Source organism: Choristoneura fumiferana, chromosome 26 (genome assembly GCF_025370935.1).
Source record: "Choristoneura fumiferana chromosome 26, NRCan_CFum_1, whole genome shotgun sequence".
Taxonomy (NCBI): Eukaryota; Metazoa; Arthropoda; class Insecta; order Lepidoptera; family Tortricidae; genus Choristoneura; species Choristoneura fumiferana.
In genome coordinates, this window is record NC_133497.1 from 4,692,552 (window position 1) to 4,718,278 (window position 25,727).

At 38.4% G+C, this 25,727-nt stretch overlaps 2 protein-coding genes across 3 annotated transcripts; one reads left to right on the forward strand and one right to left on the reverse strand.

Moving 5' to 3' along the window:
• Nucleotide 1: 1 nt before the first annotated feature.
• LOC141442936 (zinc finger protein 639-like) lies at nt 2–9,924 on the reverse strand. The gene is made up of 5 exons (XM_074108129.1): nt 9,758–9,924; nt 8,752–8,899; nt 5,650–5,769; nt 4,320–4,466; nt 2–2,810 (listed from the first exon to the last, which is right to left on the reverse strand). Exons 1-5 carry the CDS (start codon nt 9,899–9,901, stop codon nt 1,672–1,674), a joined length of 1,698 nt encoding a protein of 565 aa, XP_073964230.1. The 5' UTR covers nt 9,902–9,924; the 3' UTR covers nt 2–1,671.
• A 917-nt stretch (nt 9,925–10,841) lies between these two features.
• Nucleotides 10,842–25,683, forward strand: LOC141442935 (uncharacterized). 2 transcript variants are annotated; one of them, XM_074108127.1, is made up of 7 exons: nt 10,842–10,930; nt 16,184–16,409; nt 17,165–17,408; nt 17,673–17,814; nt 19,784–19,897; nt 21,972–22,130; nt 23,496–25,683. In XM_074108127.1, the coding sequence occupies exons 3-7, from the start codon at nt 17,268–17,270 to the stop codon at nt 24,644–24,646; spliced, it is 1,707 nt and encodes a 568-aa protein (XP_073964228.1). In that variant the 5' UTR covers nt 10,842–10,930; nt 16,184–16,409; nt 17,165–17,267; the 3' UTR covers nt 24,647–25,683. The 2 variants fall into 2 exon arrangements, with proteins under 2 accessions (XP_073964228.1, XP_073964229.1); XM_074108128.1 differs by lacking the exons at nt 10,842–10,930; nt 17,165–17,408 and having other exon boundaries at nt 16,072–16,409.
• The last annotated feature ends 44 nt before the right edge of the window (nt 25,684–25,727 follow it).

Consider the following 25,727-nt stretch of genomic DNA (forward strand, 5'->3'; position numbering starts at 1 on the left):
AAAAAATATAAGTTTTTTATTGAAATTGAGTCACAAAAGACTATCTCCATACAATATTAAAAAAACATCATTAATTATCTGAAACTATCACACACTATGCAGATATGTCTGCTAATATCGACCGCTTACGTTCTCAACCTTATATCTACCCGAATTGTATACAGCAAATTAACACTATCGTACTTAACATAAAGATGATTCTAAAGCATTTTAACCTTTTCCACGCCAACGGGCCTATCCATAACTTTAATGCAAAAGCAACCTTCGTTAAATTTCAGACAATGCAATGTAGGAGCCTGGCGTATGGGTGATGTGATGTCTTTTGTATTTGACGCGGCGGCGAAAAGGTTAATGTGGCCAGATACGAGGTTGAGAAAGTAAGCGGTCGAATACGAGACTACACACTAGCTTCACTCTATAACTTTGTATACGCAGATAATATCCGCAACATCTTTCTATATATGTTAGTCTCCACAGATACTTTACGAGAAAATACTGCGCTGTGTGTGTTAATCCATTGAATTATATAGGAAGCGGTATTGAAAGATTATGCGTTCAGATAGATATTTTATCGTATCTGCTTAGTGTGTGACACGGTTTAAGTTCCGGAAAATTAGAGACCACGACAAGCGAGCCGAACATAATATTGGTGCAGTCACCAGCATTAATTTGGGACCCACTTGTAAGGTCGGATATCTGTAATTTATTATGACAATTCAAAGGATTTTTTTGACGAAATGGGTCCCAAATTAACGCGTATTACGGAATACTGAAACTGGAAATCCTACTTCGATAATCAAAATCGCACATTAGGTTTGAGTGTGACCAATGAATTACACAACGAATAAATAATCAATATCGTGATCTCGTTTTTGTAAAATATCAATACAGGGTGTTTGGTAGCTAAGTGCAAAGCTTTAAGGGGGTGATAGCCGAGGTATTTTTGAACATTTTTAGCCATATGTCTTAGCCGAAAACGGATATTTTTTTGTTAAATTGAAAGTTTAGAAATTTTAGGACAATACCCAGAATTTGATTGTCACGAGTCAATATTGCCCCAATGAGCGTAATTTGTAAACAAAATCTTTTATTTCGGATAGTTAAATGTGTATTGGACCAAGTGAAATAATTTTTAAGTGTCTTTCTTGCCACAAAAACAAAATGGAGGCATTCGAAATTACTAAAAATGTCTTAGGTTGGAACAGTCATTTTTCTGTGCCATAAAAAAAACCTTGAAATGTTCAAACATTTTAAAAAACGTGCTTGTTTATTGTTCTTTCTTTTAAGGTATCACTCATTCACATTGCTTGCTAAATCTGAGATAAAAAAAAAAAAAAACTCAGGGAGCACTCGCTAAAAATGTACTAGTCTTGAAAGTTCATGTTAAAGGTACTTAACTAGTAAATTACATGAAAAAAGAGGGGCTATCACCCCCTTAAAGCTTTGCACGTAGCTACCAAACACCCTGTATATTAGCTAACATGTTATACACGTCTACACGTATCGTGTAACAGCATCATTTCGAGTTTAACTCGCTACAGCACTGAGGAGCAGATATTTTGAGAAGATGGAAGATTCCTTTTGAGTATGATTTTGCTGTAACGAAAGGGCTAGAACAGGCAGGAACTGTACTCGACAACTAAAGTCAATGGGAGCCAAGTGCTAACAAAATCATTGCAAACTATACTCAATATGGTGAGTCTTTATATGACCTTTAAGACTACATTTCTGTACAAACGCCTGCCCACACACAGCGCAAGCAAACCTCCTGTCATTATTGTGTATCCTCATATGCTCCTTCAACGTTTTCTTCCTAGCATACGACTTCTTACATACATTACACTCAAAGATCCTTTCGCCATTATGCTTGATCATATGAACGGTCAGCTCGTTGTTCGTAAAACATTTGTATGAACACAATTGGCACTGGAAGTCCCTTTCTTCCAAATGATCTCTCTTCATATGCCTGGATAATGTATAACGTCTGTCGAAGCTCTTGTCGCATACATTACACTTGTACTGTAGCGGTGCCACATTATGAATTTCAACCAAATGTTTCTGACGTCGAAAATACTCCGAAAACCTTTCCGGACACTTCGGGCACTTGAATCTCTTCACCATATTGTGAACGGTATCCACATGATTCTTATATTTCTGATACGTTGTATAAACTTTCTTGCAAATCTCGCACGGATAACTACCGCCGACATGCATACTTTTAATATGCACTTTCAATCTGTATTTAGTGACAAAACCTGTGCCACAATCTTTGCATACGTAGTTCCTGAAATGTGTGTTCATATGTCGTTCTATGGACCCAAATGTTTCAAAGCTGAACCCGCATAATTGACACTCAAAGACATTACTAACTGACAATTTGAAAGGTATTATTCGATCTGTGAATTCCAAGTGCATTTTCTTAGCATGAGCTTTGATGAGATGTTGTTTCAGCTCACTCAAATTCGGCATCTTTTCTTGGCATATCGAGCATTTTAGATCGGTGACATCTACGTAGACGACAAGGCTCTCCGCTCCATAGGTGCTGAGAATCTTTTTTACTTCGCTCTTCTTATGTTCCTTTGTTTGATGGTCCCTTAAATTCTCTAGGTTTTCGAAGATGTTCCTGCAGTAGAAACAAGGGAAGCCGGACCTACTTTTGCTTTTGAAAGGGGTGACATTGGAACATTCTAGAACGGTGGAGGCGTTGACAATGTGAGCGGTTTTTTCCGTGATGTAAGTTTTGTGCGGTATCCGCCTCTGCTCCGGGTCGTCCAGGAGTTTTGTGAGCGATTTGGGGAATATCTGCTTGCCTGCAAGGAGAAATTTCGGTTATAGTGAAACAAATGCGACAGAGGCTTGTTACAAATTACTCTATTTAGGTTTCATTCATATATTTTTTTAATTTAATACATCTTTCTCCTTCTAAAACACTTGTATGCTGGCGCTACTATTTCTTTCTGTCTAATTTTGAATCTCGAACCTTTGCAACTTTTAGGCTGTGTTTTCAGCAGAGATATGCGAGAATGCGATGTGAGGAATTTTTGTCATGAACCAATAGAAACATCCTCGCTCAGCACAGCTCTTGTGGAAACAGCTCAGCAGAGCGATGTTTTTGTATATACAAAACAAGGGGAGGGTGAGAGCGAGGAATGCTTTGCGAAGTAGTCATTCATTAGACGGTGTTTGTCAGAAATAGACAGAGTCTAACATCTGGATCTGGTAGCATGGTGAACGGTTGTTGCTCTGAATATGAGGTCTGGTTGAGTGCGTAACGCGAGGAGAAAGAGGAAGTGTTAAGCACAAATTTAGAAGATGCGGATGAGGATGAGGATATTTTTTAAGGAAGAGGAAGAGGATGATATGAAATATATAAATACTAGCGGACCCGACAGACGTTGTCCTGTACGTATACACACAAAAATTAATTAAAAGATCACTTTCTAGTGGACCAAATTGTGAATCTAAAACATTCTCGAATCCCCTTGAACACACACAAAAAATTTCATCAAAATCGGTCCTCCTCTTAAGTTCCTCTTAAATTTTGAGGAAGCGATAGCGGAAGAGATTTTTTTTATTTTTAGCTATTACGATGCGGTAACGGTTGAGGAACTCCAGATATTGCGGAACTTCCGCATTATGAGGAAGCGGTAGAGGAATCCTCAGCAACCCTGGCGGTGATAGATGGGTTTGTGTATTTGTGTGTGTTCTTACAGTGTAGAGCTGGAGTTTTATTTTTCTTCAATTTTTAATGGTTCAATGACATATAATGAGCGTATATTGTGCGCCATACACTGGCTGATTGCGACGAACTTCAATGTAATTGTTACCATTTATGTAATCACTCACTTTCTGACAGTAAATGGTTGATTGATTGATTGATCGAGGAACTGTATGAATACACAATTCTTGCATAAAAGTAAATAAGTCGCGGCTGAGTAAAGTAATTGTCTCAGTTCTCCGTAAGGTTCTATCGAAACGGAATCGGAACCGGAACCGGAACCTGAGTGATAGTGGACGAGATGTTAAGGGTAGGAAAACCTGAGGGTTTAATGCGTAACGTTTCTGACACTCGCGATCACAATCAAATGATAGTTTTCGCATACAAAAACTGTAATTTAATTGTGATCGTGTCAGAAACGTTACATAATTAGCCCTCTGTATGTTTTTGATGTACGCCTCTCATGTCCAGTCGCCGCGCTAAGCATTGACATTTTCAAAAGTAACGGAACCGGAACCGAAACGGATGTTTAACATCAAACGGAAGTTCCGACTTAACGGTAACGGAATCCGGAGCTCCGTAACATCCCTGCTGCGCATACCTCTCAGATAATCCAGATGTCTGACGTAGGCGGTGCAAGTGCTATATAGAGAGTCTCTGGTGGGGAGACTCTTGAGCGAGTGGCGCGGGAAGCGCGCGAGGAACATCGCCTCCTGCGACAGCACCGTTTCTTCGGTGCCCTGTTCATCTGTAATGTCAAAGAGATCGCCTAAGATCAGGTTATTCTCAAGGGCGGCTCCAGGGGTGTGTTAAAGCATGAATCACTGCAGTGGTAGTAAACGCCAAAGGGATTTCTTGGGTTTAAATAAAACTCAACATGTTTATATTCACTTCTCTGTGTTGTCAATAGTACACAGTGAACTTCACTGATATATTTAATGATATAATGGGTGGATGAGTAAGTCATCAAAACAAAGTTCTAAAGTACGTAGTTATAAAATACGACAGCGAGGAGGAAGCGAACAGCCAAACTAATAAAGTTAAAATTTATCAGATATTACTCTATCAGTGACACTTAGGTCATTTGAGGTATTGTTTAAGAAGCTAATCATGCTTATGATCCTATATTTCCATCAGGGAGTCATGGGGGTCATGACCGCCCTGGGCCCTGGGTAGGGTCTAGGACAATAGTAGGTAGATATTTTGTAAACTCATTAGAAATAGAAATAAACTTTATTGTTATAACTGTGTTCATAATAGGGTGTTTACAAAAGGTTATAAGTCTCAACAGTTTGTCCATTTCGGACAAACACTACACATTGACACTAATGAATTTAGTTAATGGGCGTTTTCAAAGAAAAGTGTACTATTTCATATTTTTTGAAATTTTGGAAAAAATATGGTTTTTTCCTATTCAGTATCAACAGCACAATCGATTCCGATAGTTTAAAAAAATGAACCCAAAAAAATGTCAGTTTCGCGCAGTATGGGCGTGACAAAACTGACTCATAAAATTTTGTATGAAAAAATGGGGATTTTTTTTTTAAAGATCTGAATCGATTGTGCTCTTGATTCTGAGTAGGAAAAACCATATTTTTTCCAAAAATTAAAAAAAGGAAAGGGTACACATTTTTTGGAAACGCCCTAATATTTTTCTGAAAAAAAAAAAGAAAATTGCTTTTGTTTATTTAATAAATGCTACAATAAGGGGCCTAGCTTCAGCCAAAGGAACGAAATCTTTTGATTTGCGACTCACATATTTTTGTTCCTGTAATTTTAGTTTTATACAAAAGTCCTAAGTATTTCTTGTTTTTACATAAAACTGACACGTGATTGACCTCTATCTCACTTGATGTAAAGTGCAGATGAGGCCAAATTATTATCATTTGAATCGCACTTGGCAAGTTGGCATGCATGTGACCAATACTCACCAACATTGTTGAGTGGCATCTCCGACTCATAGTCGGCCTCTCCATGGTCGCTAGCTTCTTCTTTTATTTCTGTTTGCTGCTCCAATTTCACTTCCGGTTCCGGCTCCAAATGTTCGCCCACTGAAAGTAATTTAATTATCATTAGTTAACCTGTCCTCTCCCAGAGGCACAAATTTGTGCCCAAAATCCTTCGATCCTGTTATCCTGGGAGATGACAGATTAAGGCTGGAAACAGTGCTCGACCGACGGTCAGCGCTGACCGTCGGTCAGCGTAGCTATATCTATGCAAGTCTATGAATGTGCACACAGCTACGCTGACGGTACGCACGATTGATTTGGTGCGCGCGTACGGTCGGTCGGAGCCCGTCGGCGTCCACCGACGAGCTATAAGATTGTATGGATGCGTTCAGTGCTTCGCTGACGAAGCGACCGACCTGTGAACTGTACACACGCGTCGCAGTTCACCGTCAGCGTAGCACTGAATGAATTTTCGCAACCGACGGTCAGCGCTGACGGTCAGGCGTACGGTCGGAACGTACCGTCGGTCGAGCACTGTTTCCAGCCTAAGGGGCCATACATAAACTACGTCACACCAATTTTGACCATTTTTAGCCTCCCCCTTGACACACCTGTTATTATGAAAATCGCAATTCTTTTGTTCCTGTGTTCAAAAAACGCCTGACCCTCCTAAATGCGTGACGTAATAATAGGGAATATTATGCAAACCTCTGCACAGGGGGCGACACTAGCGCAAACCGCCATGACAACATCAGTTCTCTTTATATTTTGTCGCCATGACGGATCATGACCAAAGAGTATTAGTAGCGATAGAAATCATGACATATTTATTAGTAACAAAATAAAATTATATTTACATCGTAAAATACAAACATTGGAACATAGAACCTTCTCCTTTTTTGCAGTCTGTTAAAAATGATAGTAACGATAGAGCTCTATTTTCAAAATTTAATTCAAATAATACGATATTATGGCATCCTACGGTCAATTAAGATACTCAAAAAAAATTATAACGGTTTGTGCTAGTGCTGCACTCTCGAGGCAGAAAACTGCAGTAATATTCCCTATTGGATGACCCCCAAGTTATTAATTATGGACATTATGGTGCTAAACATCTAATAAAAACCTCCGTCAATGGGCTCTTAAAAAATCCTAATTATTCCGCAAGATTATCGGGAAATACTGTTCACGTATTTTTCTTTCCTCAATTAACCTCTTCACCAGCACAAAAAAAGAAGTGACGTACTCTAAACGCCATAGAAAAACCAGCGACAAATCAACTTGATTTTTAATGCCATTGCAGAAGTATTCATTTCGAGTTGAATGTTGGTGATGTATAGATGACTGTGGCGTGTGAGGCATTCTATTGGCTGTCACGACTGGATGACTGTGGCGGTGAAGAGGTTAAACAAAATTGATGAAGATATAGCCTGTTGCAGTTCCACGTAATAATGCAGTCAAAGGAGATTCAATTCAGAATGAGAGATAATAAGCTGTAAACTCGTGTACAGTTTCATTTTGGTGTCCTAAATGTCTCAAAAGTCACATTTAATCTCGTGTTCGCGTTGTAAGTTATTTAAGGTCAAACACATAAATGTACCACATTTAAGCTCAATCGAAGACCAGGAAGTGGTTGAAAAATGGTTTGCAAATTTTGGAACCTCACTTACGTATTTTCTGACATTTATTTACATAAGTACATACAAACATTGCAAGTTAAATAAAAAATCAAATAAATTATTTATTACTGTTAATTATATTTCAATGACTTAAAACTTGATACAGGGTTTTATTCACTGAGATTCACGGTTGCCCTATATCTCAAAAACGGTTGAACATACGAAAAAAATTTGTTCCATTTTATGCTCTATAATTTTGTAATAAATGTTCTGGAGCTATAGAAACCGAGATAATCGCAAAAAACTGACTTTTTTGACATTTGACTTTCGAGACAACCTTTAGGACACCATAATGAAGCTGTATGCGAGTTTTCAGCTTATTATCTCTAATTCCGAGATTGACCCCTTCGCATTCCTTAAGTGGCCAGATTATAATATCCACAATGTGCAACTCTTTCGCAAGATGTGACGTCACGGGTCCCCACTCCCAAACTTTGACATGTTTCATCTTCGTATTTTTTTTATTCGATTCGACAAAAAAAGTGGCCAATATTTTCTTATTGTTCTATTCTTGTCACACTATGCTATAGTTACGGTCTCCTGAGTCACTCTTTAAAGTACTTTAAACTGTAAGTTTATAGGATTAAAATTTGCCAAACATGCATTTTTGTTGTAGTTTTAAGCCCCTTTTATAATTTGTCATCTAATAAGTATGTTATAATGTGACACAACATTTCTACTGTTAAACTGTACTACTTTTGTCCCTCCCATTTGTTGTTGGAATGTCCTCGGAACTCAGACTTGAGGAGAAGAGTACTTGGGGGTTTGGGCCCCATGCACAATGGCCAGGTGAATTGTTGGCTCAGAGCCAACATCTGACAAAGCCATTTGCATTTACCAATTTTTTAATATGTCCCTTGCGTAGGGAAAACGAGCGAGCACCCATGACGCTGACATGATAACCTGGAGTGTTCAAAGCCTCAACAAAAAAAAAGAGAAAAAAAAAAAACTTTTGTCCCCTCGCCTGACGGGACAGAATAACAACAAGAAATAGTTGATCCACCCAACTAATGGAGTAAATAGAATAATAAATTTTATATTCATGAAACTAAAGTTCAACTTGAAGTTCATTCATTAAAGAAATTTATCTGCAGGGCTACTACGAAACTCGAAGTTCGTGTCGTGCGATCCCTCTGACACTTATACTATTTAATACGAGAGTGAGAGGGACGGTGCGATACGAACTTCGAGTTTCATAGTAGCCCTGCTGCATAGTGTATAGGGCAGTAATTCTTGCAATTGATTTTTACTTTATTCAGTATGCAAAGACTAACTAGATTGTGGTGTCCAACTTTTTGAGCTCCACCTACAAGCAATTAAAATAAGTAGTCTCATCTATTTTTTCTTTTTCTATTTTTGTTCCTCGCCTCATTAGAAGACTCAATGAAAAAAAAGCTACATCTACCATTAATAAATACAGTCTCCTGGTTCTCGGCAAACTGTCGCAGCTGCTGCTCCACTCTGACCACCATGGATTTGAACTCATTCGCATCGCGGAGTCGCTGCACGCATGACGAACATATCAGTGAGCTGATGAACGCATTTGTTGATATCTGAGAAGAAAAATTGGTTATAATTAGAGATGGGCAGCAAAATGTATACTCCGTTTTTTTAGCATTAGAAAAAGGGTAAACAATCTTGGAGTCTTTTTATTGATAAATCTATTTAAAAAACAGTAATTATTACTTATGATATCAAAAGCATGTAAATGATCCATGTCTTTGCTAATTGTTACATATTTGCTGTGACTTATTTTTCAAATGTTTTTCAATAAAAAGACCGTCAAAATTGCTTACCTTCTTTCTAATGCTAAAAAAATGAAGTATAGTTTGAACCAAATATAAACTTTGGAAAACACTTGGGAAAAATAATAAAAAAAGGCCGAACTTCGGATCATTAACCTGTCTCTAGTAAATATGAGTAGATAGATAAGAATATATTATTAAATTTGGTTTTTGAAGACACCATGAATGTAGTGTGGTGGTGGTGATAGTTGCATTTGTGTGTTCTTACAGAGAGGAGGTGGAGGAACTGCATGAACTCACAATTATTGCATAGACGTAGCTATCATTAGGTTGCGGGTAAGCAGTTATTGTTTTAATTCATTAAAAAAAAATGAAGCAAAAACATGTTTATTTTTACCGCGATTCATACTCATCATCATCATCCAGCCTATATACGTCCCACTGCTGGGCACAGGCCTCCTCTCAGAACAAGAGGGCTTGGGCCATAGTCCCCACGCGGGCCCAGTGCGGATTGGGAACTTCACACACACCATTGAATTGCTTCGCAGGTTTGTGGTTTACGATTCATACTATCACATACTATATTCGACTAGTCAAGTAATGTAGATGCATAAAAACGGCATAATTAGGAAAAAAATATATAATGTAAGCCTATAAAATACCTACGTATAAATTGAAACATTCTGTAAACATGTTGTAGTACACTTCGCGGTCGCCGTTGGTAAAATATTCCTTCATGATATCTTTATGGTAGCCTTTTGACAAACAGCATCGACACTCTCCGTATGTTGTTTGCTTAGAATTGTCCATATTTATCACTGAATATAACAAAAATACTGTTCAACTTTCACGTTGCTTTTTTGTAATGGCAACATTTTATAAATTTTATTTCTAACTTCCGTTTTTTATATGGCAACCCGTGTTCCGGCGCGTGCCATATTGAATTTTTCACTTTTCGTATCGACCCCGTAACAGGAGGATCTAATATTTGTACAAACTAAGAGTAAAGAAACTCTTTCTATTTTTTAATACATTAAAATAAGTGCATATGCATTATTTCGTGTTGTGAGAAGGTGTGGGCAGATTAAGTAAGGCTGCGGAGGCGAAAACAGTGGTAAACCGAGCTCGTACACTCGTAAGTAGCTGATGTGCCGGTCTTGATTGAGGCCTCACAGAGCAGTACACACCCTGAGGAAACCAGGTATGCGTATAAGCACTTTTCGCGCCCTCTTTCTATTTGTATAAACGGAATAACTAATTGTTTTCGAGAAACTTAGATTTCCTTTGCTTTCGTTTTTGATTTAAAATTTAGCTACAGTCCACTTTATTTTCATATTTTTATCGCCCCAAAACATTGATCCTTCGGCCGGATCGTGAAAAGTTACCTATTTAAAGCTAAAAAACATAATTTTATCGTTTTTTAATTTTCGTTCGAAATTTGAAGGTATACTTTTATTCGGTCGCCATTACAAAAAGGAAGAGTGACTTGCTTTAGTTTGTATTTTTTTGTAAATTTGTGTTGGCAATATTGGGACACTTGTTGTCATAGATAACGTTCCTTTCCGATTCATTAATTTTGTTTCGTTAGTGTGGTAGCATTTGGCTACTGTCATTTATTATCAAATTGACAGTTGACGTTTGATGTAAACAGTTTGAGGTTAAACAAAGTTTATTATTGTCGTTATCGTTTCGTTGTTTTCGTATAAACTTTGTTTAATTGTTTGTTTCGTATTTCAATAAAAATGACGGAAAGTGAACATTCTGTGACAAGTGAAGTGAAAGCCGATCAGAACATAGTCGAACGTGACTATGCCATGATGCGTTTGGAGTTTATGATGGGTACTGATTTGGTTGGCTATACAGAAAATGATCTAAAGCCTATTTCGGAGAGTTTTCATGAAGCTCAGCGAGCAGTAATTTCGAATTGTAGTGATAGTAAGGTGGAATTTCAAGTGACAGTGGATTTCGAGACTAAAATGAAATCGGTTCTTACGCGGTTACGATCACAACAATGTGCTCCTGTTAAGCAATATAATGAAAACATATCAGCCAAATTACCTAAAATTAACATAAAACCTTTTGATGGTAAACTGGAAAATTGGATTTCTTTTATTCAGTTGTTTAATTCGTTGATCCATAAAAGAGATATTCCAAATATTGAAAAGTTGCATTACTTGTTGACAAGTGTTCAAGGTACAGCATTGGATTTAATAAAAAACTATCCTATTTCAAATGATAGCTATATTGATGCATATAATGCTTTAAATTTGCATTTTAATAAAAAACGGCAGATTGCTTTTACCTACTATGAAAAAATGTTGTACTGTGAACAGGTTAAGTCAAAGTCAGGAGTGGAGTTGGAGCGAGTGCATCGCACATTCAAAGAAACTTTACAAGTGTTAGAGAAACTTCGTTTACCAGACAGTAATTTTATGTTGGTTCATTTACTTTGGTCCAAATTAGACAAGCATACACGCGAGGCATTCCAACTTGAATTCAACTCTAATGATATTCCAGACTTTAAAAAACTACAGGAATTCATTGAAAAGCAGATTCGTGCCTTAGAAGTAATGGATGTTAGGCCCATACCAAATCATAATTTGTCTAATAAATCCAACCATAGTGCAACTTTCAATCATCGGAAAACAAAGACAACTCTTTTCATTACATCATCGGCTTGTGAGTATTGTAATGATCAGCACAGTTTAGCCAGTTGTGATAAGTTTTTAAAGTTGGATGCAACTGCAAGATTTAAATTCGTAAAAAATAAGGGTTTGTGTGTTCGTTGTTTATCAATTAATCACAAGGTAAAACAGTGCCATGAGTCATCTGGTTGTAGTGTGTGTGGGTACTCGCACCACACTCTCTTGCATTTCTATAAATCAACATCAAAACCTCCAGTGGATGAGCCGGCACCACAAGTCTTGGTGAGTGGCCCATCAGGCACTAATATTGCTTTGACTACTGTATCAAATAGTAACACAGTGTTATTTGCAACTGCTAGGGTAGCAGTCAAGGACAGTGTTGGACAGTATCATCCAGCTCGTGCTTTATTGGATTGTGCGAGTGCATGTAATTTTATTTCGGAACAATGTGCTGAGCGCCTTGGATTAAAAATTAACCAAACTGGTGAGTCTGTCTCTGGGATTGGGAATGCTGTGGCTCAGCCCAGAGGGTCGTTGTTGTGTTCCGTGAAATCCATGGGGACAAATCAGACTGAATTTAATTTTGAAGCCCTTGTGTTACCAACTATTTGTGCTGATCAACCATGTCATATCGTAGATTTTTCTAAGTGGAATCACATAAAGGATGTGCGCCTTGCTGACCCAGACTTTGCAAATCCTGGACCAATTGATTTATTGCTTAACGCAGACATATTTGCATCCTCTCTTGCTAATGGTCGCAGACAGGGAAGTATGGGTCAACCTAAGGCTATTGAAACCATATTTGGATGGATAATTATAGGGGAGTGTGATGAAAGTCATTTGCAATCTTTCAATAATCGTCGTCGGAAAGATTGTTTTTTCGTTTCGAGTTCTTCACAATCTAATTTATCGTTGGACAGTTCTCTAAAAAGATTCTGGGAGCTAGAGAATGTTAGTAGTTCCAGTAAATCTATATTGTCGAAAGAGGACCAACTTTGTGAAGACATTTTCGTTGAGAATTTTCGTTCTACGAGTGAAGGCCGTTTCGTGGTACCTTTGCCTTTCGTCGATCCTCTGAATAGGCCTATATTTTCGAACACTCGGGAAACTGCAATGCGCAGACTCTTTTCGTTGGAACGCAAGCTTTCAAAGCATGCTGATTTTCGTGAAGCTTATGTTTCGTTTATGGATGAGTATGAGACGAGCGGTCACATGGAGGAGGTAGAGCAACCGTCTGTGGGTGTTGGGAATTTTTATTACATTCCTCATCATGCCGTTCTTCGTCCCGACTCTGTTAGCACACCGCTTCGAGCCGTTTTTGACGCGAGTTGTAGAGACAGTAATGGATTGTCGCTCAATGATACACTCTTGGCAGGTCCCAAGTTACAAGCAAACATCTTTGATATTCTTACTCGGTTTCGATGGCACAAAGTAGTTTTTACAGGTGACATAAAAGCCATGTATCGACAAATCCTCGTAGCTGATAAAGATGCAGAGTACCAGCGGATTCTATGGCGACGCTCTACTAACAGTCCGGTTAAAGATTACAGATTAGTGACTGTAACTTATGGAGTCAAATCTGCCCCTTATCAAGCTCTTCGAACTATCGCGCAGTTAGCCCAGGAGTCTACAGTCACTCATCCTACTGGTTCGATGGTGCTTGGTAGAGATATATATGTCGATGACGTCGTCACGGGTGCTGACTCTATCGAGCAGGCTCTACTTTTAAGATCAGAACTTTCTAAGATTTTGTCGTCGGGTGGGTTCCATTTGAGAAAATGGACCTCCAATAATAAGAAACTTATCGCTGATCTCCCGCCCTCTGAGTTGTACTCGAGTGAATTTAAACATTTTGACGAAATTTCGGACTTATCGCTTAAAATATTGGGATTATCGTGGCGTCCACAGATTGATTCATTTCAATTTGAAGTGTCAAGTCCTAGTGACCAAAGATGTACTAAGCGTACCATCCTTTCGAACATCGCACGCATTTATGACCCATTAGGTTTTTTATGCCCTGTCGCGTTTCATGCGAAATATTTAATGCAAGTCTTATGGTCATCGGGGATCCATTGGGACGACGACGTTTCGGAAGTGATCGCCGCAGAATGGACTCGTTTTAAATCTCAGTTGTCGTTGTTAGAGTCTATTATCATTCCTCGTCGCATCGTTCATTCTTTCGTTTCGTTGCAGCTTCATGGGTTTTGCGACGCCTCGGAGCGCGGTTATGCTGCAGTTATTTACTGTCGTGTTGTTGCTGCAGACGACTCTACATTTGTAGAGTTTTGTTGTGCTAAATCTAAAGTGGCACCTCTTCGTAAATTATCAATTCCGAGGTTGGAACTGCAAGCCGCCGTTCTTTTGTCGGATTTAATGCTGTCTGTTCAGGAAGCTTTGCGGCCTTTATATCTTATTCAGGATGTCGTCGCCTGGTCAGATTCAAGCGTAGCCCTGGCGTGGATCAAGTCGTGTCCATCTCGCTGGAAGACTTTCGTGGCCAACCGTGTTAGTCATATTCAAGAAATTATCGCTCCTGATCGTTGGCGCCACGTAAGTACTCTATCCAATCCAGCCGATGTGGGATCTCGGGGTATGCTGCCCGCGGATCTGATTGGGTGTGAACTCTGGTGGAGAGGTCCTTCCTGGTTGCTGAAAGACGAACGCAATTGGCCTTCATCGTCACTGGACGAGCCGGCAAATGGCTCTACCTTGGAAGAACAGCGGATTTGTACCTTAGTAGCGTCAAACACTTCTAGTTTAATTGACATGCTTCTCGACAGGTTTTCTTCGCTTTTCACGTTAAAGCGAGTGTTAGCCTATTGTTTTCGGTTTTGTCGGTTGTTTAACAACAAAATTGTCGGATCTTTACAGAATTCGGAAACTACGGCAGCTCTCATGTTTTTGTTAAAACATGTGCAGCTCACTTCGTTTTCTGTAGAGATCACCCATCTTAAGGATGGTCGTGTAAATTTACTGCCAAAAAGCTTGCGCAAGCTCTCGTTGTTTATTGACGCGGCGGGTATTGTCAGGGTGGGCGGTCGCTTGGCGAATGCACCAATTAAATTTTCTATAAAATATCCCATATTATTGCCTCGCTCCCATCGATTGACAGTATTAATTATTGAAGAATATCATAAGAGATTTTTACACCCAGGTGCTCAAACTCTACAAAACCTTCTTGCGCAATCTTTTTGGATCTTATCGCCCAAGCGAGCTATTCGGGCGGTTGTCGGTGGTTGTGTCAAATGTTTTCGGGCTCACCCCGCGCCCGCTTCAGCTCCGCTTATGGGAAACCTTCCATTATGTCGTATTTCCAAAATAAAGCCATTTTCTAGTGTCGCCATCGATTATGGAGGACCTTTCGATATCGCTCTCGGACGTGGACGTGGTGTGAGAACGTACAAAGGCTACATATGTGTGTTCGTTTGTACAAGTACGAAGGCTATTCACATAGAACTCGCTTCGGAGTTATCGACGGAAGCCTTCCTTTGTGTATTGAAGCGGTTTATTGCACGTCGAGGTCGGTGTAACCAAATTGTATCAGACCAGGGTCGTAACTTTATCGGCGCTAGTAACTATCTCGGTCCGCTTATGAAGAGTGCTGCCAACGCACAGGAACTAAAGTTTTCGTTTAACCCCCCTGGTAGCCCGCATTTTAATGGTTTGGCCGAATCTGGCATACGTTCCATTAAGACTCATTTAGCTAGAGTCGTTGGAAACCAACGCTTAACGTTCGAGGAATTTTACACCGTCCTCACGCAGATTGAGGCCATGCTCAACTCGCGTCCTCTCACCCCTATTAGTACAGACCCGAATGACTTATCGGCAATTACCCCGGGTCATTTCTTAACGCTTGAACCTCTGTCCATCCTTCCGGAAGAAGACTTTACTGACCAGAACGTCAGTATCAGTAATCGCTGGAAATTAATACAGAAAATGCACCAAGACTTTTGGCATCGGTGGCATAGCGAGTATGTACACACATTGCAGCAGAGGGCTAAATGGAATAAGGTTAACACAAATATTCTCGTTGGTACATTAGTGCTGTTAATCAACGAACAAACTAGTCCTTTGAAATGGACTCTCGGTCGTATTTCGGCTTTACATCCGGGATCCGACGGAGTATGTAGAGTCGTCACGGTTCGAACTGCGACTGGTCATTACAAGCGGCCTGTCGTGAAACTATGTCCCTTGCCACTGTCAAATTAATTTTCGCCAGACTCATCATGGTAGAGTCATAGTTTTAGGCTAATTGTTTTGTTTAAATGTAATTTTTGTATCGTAAATACTGCATATTTAGGTGAGCGGTATGTTCAACTTTCACGTTGCTTTTTGTAATGGCAACATTTTATAAATTTTATTTCTAACTTCCGTTTTTTATATGGCAACCCGTGTTCCGGCGCGTGCCATATTGAATTTTTCACTTTTCGTATCGACCCCGTAACAGGAGGATCTAATATTTGTACAAACTAAGAGTAAAGAAACTCTTTCTATTTTTTAATACATTAAAATAAGTGCATATGCATTATTTCGTGTTGTGAGAAGGTGTGGGCAGATTAAGTAAGGCTGCGGAGGCGAAAACAGTGGTAAACCGAGCTCGTACACTCGTAAGTAGCTGATGTGCCGGTCTTGATTGAGGCCTCACAGAGCAGTACACACCCTGAGGAAACCAGGTATGCGTATAAGCACTTTTCGCGCCCTCTTTCTATTTGTATAAACGGAATAACTAATTGTTTTCGAGAAACTTAGATTTCCTTTGCTTTCGTTTTTGATTTAAAATTTAGCTACAGTCCACTTTATTTTCATATTTTTATCGCCCAAAACAATAAGATTTGCAAAATAAGACAGAATCGCCTTTTTGCTTGGCTTCTCGACTGTCAATGTCAAAATCAAATCTCAAGATTGTCAAGTCAAATTTGATAGAGATGTCCCAAAAACCGGTAATAACATTTTTTAAAGTGTTAAAGGTTGCTATTCAGGGGAATATATTTTTGGAGCGATCATAGCGATCACTTCAAAAGAAGTTCTTCAATACAAAGCTATTTAGTACGACACATTTTTATTGAATCTACTCATATGAAAAAGAAAAGTCTACACTTCATTTTCATCATCAACGGACAGAAAACAAAATATTAGGGGGATTCCCCTTTAAGATATACTATTTCCCGGCCGTAAAATACCGACATGGAAATACCAACCCGATATTTCGTTTTAAATATCATGTCGGTATTTCCATCTCGGTATTTTACGGCCGGGAAATAGTGTCACCCTCACCCATTTTATTTCACTTAAAAAAAAAAAAGTAAAATATCGATTAATCGGGGTTAAAATATCGATTATTTAAATTTTCTATTAATCGATTACTTCTCGATAATTTTACATGGATTAATCGATTAATCGAATCGATATCGAACATCCCTATTGTTAGGTGTCAGTTGGGTGTCAGTCAAGTGTGAACGATATTATTGGCGATTTACGAAAGTTGATTTCTTTTAACCAAAACACGTAAAAATAACAATTTTATGTAATTAATGGAGTCCAACGTGAAAATATACGGCAAATGCCGCTGTTGCCTCACTGAGGGTTTGCACCACGACTTAATGAAGGCGACTTATTTCAATGGAAATCGAGAAGTATATTTTGAAATGATCTTGGAATGTTTTAATGTTTTTGTAAGTATTTCGTATACGGTACGTTAATTTTAAGTTATTATTCTTACTATGTATCGAATGAGCTAACTATTTACAGTATAAATGGCGCTTATAATGTATATAAACAAACATTAACGCGTACTCAAATCAAATTATCAAACAAATATTTAGGCCAAAAAGAACCTTTTTTATGCTTAATGTTGGGTCTTGTTCCCAACACTTGAAGAAAATATAAATAAATAATCATATTTAATGTATTTATATTTTATTTTGTCTTACCCCTAGCTATCAACTTTGTGCGACGCCAGAAATTTAATATGCGAGAGTTGCGTCAAGCGGTTACGAGAAGCCAACATATTCAGGCTTATGGTGTTGGATGCAGAGGGGCAACTGCAGGCTGCTAGTCAACAGAATGAGTTTGTGACCGGTATGTTGGGTTTCAATTATTACACTTGAAAGGTTTACGTAATTAACTAAATCTTAAGAGAACAATGTCAATTGGTGTCTTAAATTTCCCCATTAAACTATCTAAACATTTGCGGCGCTCGCAGTGGAGACAATGGGTCCCTGGTCGGCTGACATGAGGGCCTTCATGGGGGCCTTGTCGTCCCGACTGATAGAGACCTCAGGAGACCACAGAACTGGCGCTTACCTCTGTGTGTGTTGGGGTCTATGCCGCAGGAGGGCCTCTTGGATGGTGTTTTCTTTTTATAGTTAGGTATATTTATTTGATTTTGTTTCCTATCATATTATTGTATCTTGTGTTGTGAATAAAGAATAATTAACTAAAAAAAAAAAAAAAACATCTGTATTGAAATACATTAGTCTAGTTTGTATTACAATGATAGATAAGTAAAATGATTAAAATGCTTGACTGTGCCAAATCTGGCAGGTGGAGTTTGTTTACATATTGCTACCTAAACCTTTCAAGTATTGTATTGTATTGTAAAACTCTTTATTATACATAAAACACATGAAAATAACAGAACACAGGATAATAAGATTTATAAAGGCTAACTAATCCCTCAAAGGGATCTCACTGATATTCTACCAAACTGTTTCGTAGCACTGTGTTTGGTATAGCAAAAATACTGAAGTATGGGCGGTTCGGTATTTTTTTTCTCATATTTTTTCTCCCTAATAAATAATTCAACTGTTAGATTTTACCCAATCGACATGTGTGCGCATTGGAAGCTTTTTTTTTTGCTCACTTTTTGGTATTTATTGAAAAAGACCTGGCAACCCTGGTATCTATTAAGCTAGCGGCGCTAGGTGTAGGCGATGTGGGCTACCTGCTTACAGCCTTGCAGTCTTAGGGTCCTTGTGACTGAAGTTTCTTGTTTTTGTGCTCATTTAAAAACCCGTCATTTTATGTATAGTCAGTAGCGGCGTTAGGGTAGGGCGCCTGACTTAAAGGGGCGCCTGCAGGCACTCCTCAGGGTATCCTTTTGCTCATTGAGCGAAGCCTATACTTTCTACAAAATTCCCAAAGGTGCTAAAACCGGCACTGTGTGTGGTGTACCATCATAGCCTCGCAAAGTTTATCTTGCACGCTAAATTTAGATCCTGCACCAGACTGGGTACAGGCACCATCTTAAAACACATCTTTAATTTTATAGTCTCATATTTTTATCAATTTTTTCATACCCAAATGTCACTATGAAAGTTCGTGGGAATTCCAAACAAATTTACTATATATTTTAAATATGTGGCAATGCATAGCCACATCTTAATTATAATCCTACCCTCCTAACTTTAATTAAGTAAGACACTTGTTTGATTATGAAGTCCTTTTTTTGGTGCAAGAATATTATATATTTTTATTATTTTTTAGATGCAATCAATTTTAATGGTTATTTTCAGTAAACTGTAGAAGTTTCTATGTGCTATTATTGGCAGAATAGGTACCCTAAATAAATTAAATACTTTCCAAGTTACTATTCCACGCGGACGAAGTCAAAAAAAAATGTAATACCCAATTTTAAGTTGTGATATTCGGAATTAATTTTTTTTTGTGTTTATTAATTCAATGTTATTAATGGTCAAGATTTGATCTACCACAGTGAATAAAATGACATGTCCACTGTTTAGCTTACAAGCTTGAAAACATGTCCATTTAATGAACATTTCTTAAATGATAAATATTCTATCAAAAAAACATTGACACGAAAAATCAGAAAAATCGTCATTTCTCGAAAATGGCGAGACTTACTAAGGTCATTTTTTCTATTTACTTATTTAGATGACCTGCCCGCCTATCTCCCATTGAATTTTGTCGTATTACTTACGCGGCAGTCTGTATAAACGCAAAGATATTTTAATTTTAACACTTCTGAAAAAAAAAGTCATTTTTGGCTATGTGGCATTGCAGTACCATATTACTTTCTTTATTCCAGTGACGAATCTGCCTGAAGTCCCTGTGATGAAACATGAGGATGTGGTTGTAAAGATTGAGCCTGAGGAGGTGGCAGTGGAACAGAACTTTATGGAAACAGAGTATAGAGATTGTGGTATGTATAGCTGCTTATAAATAAGCACAATTTATGCGTAATAATATAATTGGGTCAATCAACTTTTAAGTGTATGTTATTCTGTCCCGTAACCCAGGAGACATCAGCGATACACTTTGTTAGATAAATGTGTGCAATGTATACTATTAGCATGCTTGAGATGAGCCATGAATATCGCTTTAAAATTGTCACAACTGCTAACTTTTAGTAGATTTGTATCCCATAAAATCATACTTTTAATAGTAACTCAGGAGACGTTACCATGGCAACCAGCTACACTAAAAATTTTATTGACCCAATGAGGGCTATCGTTTTTTGTCTCACTAGATGGCAGACTGTTGCGTGAGGTTTTTAAGTATGGCTTTCAAAGTCTGTTATTACGGGTGTGAAAACAAAGTTTAGATTAAAATCATATTTAATACACCTTAAAACCGTACCATAAAAATATTGAGCATGCCACAGTGTTGCATAGTCCCCGTTTTGTTCGGAAAAAAGGGAGGACAAAGGTTTCCGAAAGACAAAACTGTCTCAAAACACAGACATTCATTGCCCCGGAACGCATATTTGCCATAATTAATTTCAGATATTGCAAATAATTCACAAAATTATTCTTATTATAAATAAACCCGCGTAGCTCACCCAAAAACTATGAGATTTGAGATTTCGGAGACCTCACGCACCACTAGCGCCTCTAGTGGCGAAGTCATACGCGATAGCCCTCATTGTCATGAAAATGATTTTTAAACTAACAACTTATATAGTTAATAGGCAATGCAGTGTCACTTTGTTAACGTCCTGACAAATGTGCGTATCTGAATAAGAAAAATGTAACGACTAATATGTTTTTGATACTGTTGGATAGTAACTGGATTACTATCTTGATAATGGCCAACCCTCAAATCAAATTCTAGTACCAAGCAAAGGGGAGGCCTTTGATTTATTTAACAGTTTACCAGCTGTCGAGTGCGTATAGTTCGAAGGACTCGCGCTGCTAGGCAGATTTGACACCCTACACTTCAGTCTACTCTAGACCACGGCCACTGTAATGCGGTTGAAACGTCGAGGCAAATATAACTCGTGTGTTTTAGCGTGATAAGTCCCGTTTGTGGTATTTTGACTATTATTATTGTCGTTTACGCTTTTCATAGTTTATACTTTTAATGAGGGTTTTCACAGAGGTGAAATATCGCTAGATGGCGTTAGTATCGTGAGGTCTAGACATGGGTAATCTTAACTCCGCGAAGTGATCTGACTCACTAGATCCAGCTCCGGTGTCGGTACCGAATCCGCTTATTGAATCCGACTCCTTTAATGACTCCGGTTCTTTCGAGCGATTATTAGTTTATCTATGGCCGATCCGGCCCGGCTCGGTTCGGTCGGTACCAAGGTCAAGGTACTGAACTGAAGTACCGATTCGTTTCGTCCTTTTGATGTTGAAAAATTCTAAATTGTGTAAGCCTGCCTGCCTAGTGATTCCAAACAATATTATGATTTAAATTCTGTGCCATAAGACCTATTTTTCGCTGCAATTTTTGCTTAATATTTCGTGAAATTAAGCGTCGCCCGCTCCGGTCGTATTATATTGTGTTTTAATTCTATCTCATTTCTTTCCAATATAACCGAGCGAGTAGTCCGAGTACCGACGTAGGTACCGGCTCACTCAGCGCCCGACCAAACATAATAAGATCCGATCCGAGCCGAGCCAAATAGTGGAGCGAGTGAGTGTGACGGCGATCACGAGCCGCTCGATCCGGCCGGACTTGGTCGGAGTTAGTAACTCCGGAGTCGATAAGATTTGAAAGGAGTCATTAAGGGATTCGGATCCGCTTGAGGATCTGACTCTTTTGAATCTTCAGATCCGGATTTACCCATCTCTAGTGAGGTCCGTTTGACGTTTGCTTGCGATTGGCTCATTTAGTTTTTTAACCAATCACGAGCAAACGTCAAACGGACGTCACGATATTAACGCCATCTAGCGATATTTCGCCTCTGTGAAAATCCTCATTATTTGTGATACATAAATTGTAAACATACTATTGAATATATATTTATTTATTTAACATGCAATGTTAAGGTTCTGACGGCAGTGATGTCGAAGCTGAGTGCCGGTTGGCGTCCGACGAGGCGCGCTTGCTCGCGCGGTTTCCTCCAGCCAACGTTCGCACGCTGCCCACTCGCAACACTCTTTATGAGCTCTGTCCGAAGTATGTGATACATCTGGATATGCTGCAAGGTAATTGTTGTAGAGAACAAATATTTTTAAAAGTAAAAAAATGCTTTGATATTTCTTATTCTTTATTTATTTGAAAGTTGCTAAAGATCATTGTAAAGTTGTATTAAAAAGTAATCTAGGATTTTCAGCGCTAGAATAAAATGTCTTATTTATTGGTTCTTTTCTGCACACAAAAGTTTCAAGTTCTACAAATCGACATTATTGATAATTTCCTCATAGAAAAAGTATCAATTATGTGGATTTCTAGGGTAGATCATCTTTTTCCTATACCTCGTTGCCATGGTTACGTCCCCTGGACAACTCTTTAACACCATGAGCTGGCATTTTTTTTGTGGTCAAAATGTATCGAGTGTGCATTTTTGTCGTAGTTACAATACAAGCCCATTATTTTATGGACTACTAGTAGTTTCCCACGACTCCGTACGCGTAGAATTCGTTTAAAAACTATCCTATGTCCTTCGGGGTCAAACTATCTGTATACAGAATTTCATTTAAATCGGTTGTTTTAGACGTGACGAAGTAACGAACAAACTTTCGCATTTGTAATACTATTAGTGGGACCTCGTAAGCCCATTAAGAAGCGTTTCCACCAGAGATGTGAGAGGATGTGTTGCGAGGAATATGTTTTTCATTAACCAATAGAAACGCTTCAATTACCTCGCCTCGCTCCGCTCAGCTGTTTCCACCAGAGATGTGTTGTGCAAGGATGTGTAAATGAAGCGTTTCTATTGATTGGTTAATGAAAAACACATTCTTCGCACGTTATTGGTGGAAACGCTGCTTTAGAAGCATACATAACAGTTTTTTTTACGAAACTCTGTCACTGTTGTCTCTTGGACAACCGGACAGAATAACAAACAAGAAATAGTTATTTGTGTCACAAGGGAGCAAAATGGTGTATTTACGGCGAGGGCGTACATTGAATCCAGAATGTACCGAAGGAATCTACAATAGAATCCTGAGCGTAGCGAGGGATTATAAAGTAGAATCCTGAGCGTAATGAGGGATTCAAGTGTTAACGCCCAAGATGAAAATAATTTTGCTCCCGAGTCGCTCATACAACTTTTCACACCGAGCATTAAGAAACTTGAAAAAAATAAATTCTATATATTATTAAAGAACAACCAGCATAGAAAATGGCGTGGCTTTCCATTATCAACTTCAAAAAATGGCATTTGCAATAAAACACTTAGAAAAGCCTTGAACAGAAAAGTTGTACTTTGCTCCCTCTCGTCAGGGAGGAAAAGTTACTTTTCTGAAGGAGAGGTGTGAAAAAGAGGATTGACCCTGTAGCACTTGCAATCTTTGTAGTATAGGGGCCTGAAATGATTGATTAATAATGTCAACTAACTTATTATATTACAGGAAAAAAAGTTTTAGCCAAGGACATCCAATCGTTGTTGAACAAAGGTGACTCCGACGAACCATTGCGGACATTGGCGAATCGCAAAGCCGACTATATCACTGACAAAAACGGACACATAAACAACGCAGCAGTCATCTTGGAAAACTCTAACGTAACTGCCTTCAAAGGCAAAAGCAGGAGCGGTTTACCCTGCTTCTATTGCAAAGAAATCTTCGACAATATCACAAGTTTGAGAAACCACCAAAAAACACATAGCAAAGCTGACATAAAAACAGCTCTGAAATCTCACAAGACAGAATCTTTAGTTGTCAACGTGGATATCGCAGATTTAAAATGCACCGTATGCGATACGAATCAGAAAAATTTGAAGGATTTAAAAGTCCATTTAATTGCTGCTCATGCAAAGAAGATATACGCTGATTTTGAAGAGAGAATCGTACCTTTTGTTGTACCGGAGGGTAATAACTTTATATGTCAAATGTGTGGGTTTAAATATGAGAGCTTTGGCTCACTAGAAAGACACATGAATATGCATTTTAGGAACTATATTTGTGATAGTTGTGGCACTGGGTTTGTGACTTACTCTAGATTGAGGATGCATGCTAAGACTATGCATGTGGACGGCAGTTTCAAATGTGAGTTGTGCCAAAAGATATATCCGTCTCATCAGAAACTGAAAAGCCACGTGGACACTGTACACAAGTGTCTGAAAAGGTTTAAGTGTACAAAGTGTCCGGAGCGTTTCACGGACTATTTCAAAAGGCATCAGCATTTAGTAGAAACGCATGGTGTGCCTGAATTAGAATATAAATGTAACGTGTGCGACAAAGTGTATGCCAGACGGTATATGTTATCGCGGCATATGAAGCGTGACCATTTAGAAGAGAGGTATTTCCAATGCGATATTTGTTTCCACAAGTGTTTTGCGCGGAGGGATTTGGAGTCGCATATGGTTAAGCATAATGGGGCGAGGATTTTTGAGTGTAGTGTGTGCAAGAAGGCGTATGCTAGGAAGAAGACACTGACAGAGCATATGAGGATACATAATAATGACAGGAGGTTCGCTTGCGCTGTGTGTGGGCTGGCGTTTGTACAGAATTGCAGCTTGAAAGGGCACATGAAGACGCATCATCCCGAGGCCATGCATTGAGGGAAAGCATAATATTACTTTTACAAAGTTCCATCAGCAGTGTTTACAGACAACTGGATAGTCGGAGCTTTCAAGAAAATGGCTTATTTTCTTTATAGGCAACAGACAATTGATTCCACGAGTTGTTGGTACTCATGGGCAGTGGTGATCATTTGCTATCAGATGACCCGCTTGCTCGTTTGACTTCCTCTCGTAATAAAAAAATAATAATAAAGGCTACATCTCCACCAGAGATTTACGAGGATGCGAGGGCGTGTAGTGGTATTATAATAAATTATAATAAAAACAATATATAAAAAAACATCTTTGTTTGTTTTGTTTAATTGACTAAAAGAAAATATGCGTGTAAAATGGGGCTTGTTTTGTAACATTTTCAAAATACTTAAATTTAGATCACTATTGATCCTCAAAATTTAATTGTTAAATCAGTGTATCGGACATGGCGGTGTTATCGCTGTCTCTTGGTACCGGGGCCTTGAATTGAAACAATTTATGGCATTTATATGACATCTCTAAGATAACCATTTTAGTATTGTATCGCATATCGCATACATTGAAAATTACATTAAATTTGTCTGTAAAAATAAATAAATTAACAGTGGTCATGTTTTTTTAAAGTAGCAGAACAAAAGTAGCTCAGTTATGCGACTAGAATCGAGCCTAGGATTCAAAGACTACGAGTATACCTGACTGACTAAACAAACAGTACCTAAGTATATCGTACTACTTTGAAAAAATCTCGTATCTCAAATCAATCAACAAATTTGACCCTTAAAACAATGTTCATTAAGTTCACTCTGAAAGATCATCGATTTTTGAGATACCAGCTTTTTTCAAAGTAGTGACGATATTTTTTTGGCCAGAAGATTCATGTGCAGTTCATGGTTTATTGTTTCCTTATATATAAGTACACTCAGCATTAATTTAAACAATAACGTTAAAGTCATTTTAATTAATGTTTATAGTTCTTTGTGTACAAGCTATTAATAGAAAAATAGTGTTTAATTTGGGTAAAGGAAGGGTTGAAATTGATAACAATAAAATTATAGGATCTAAAATAAACTTTGCGTTTTATTTGGTT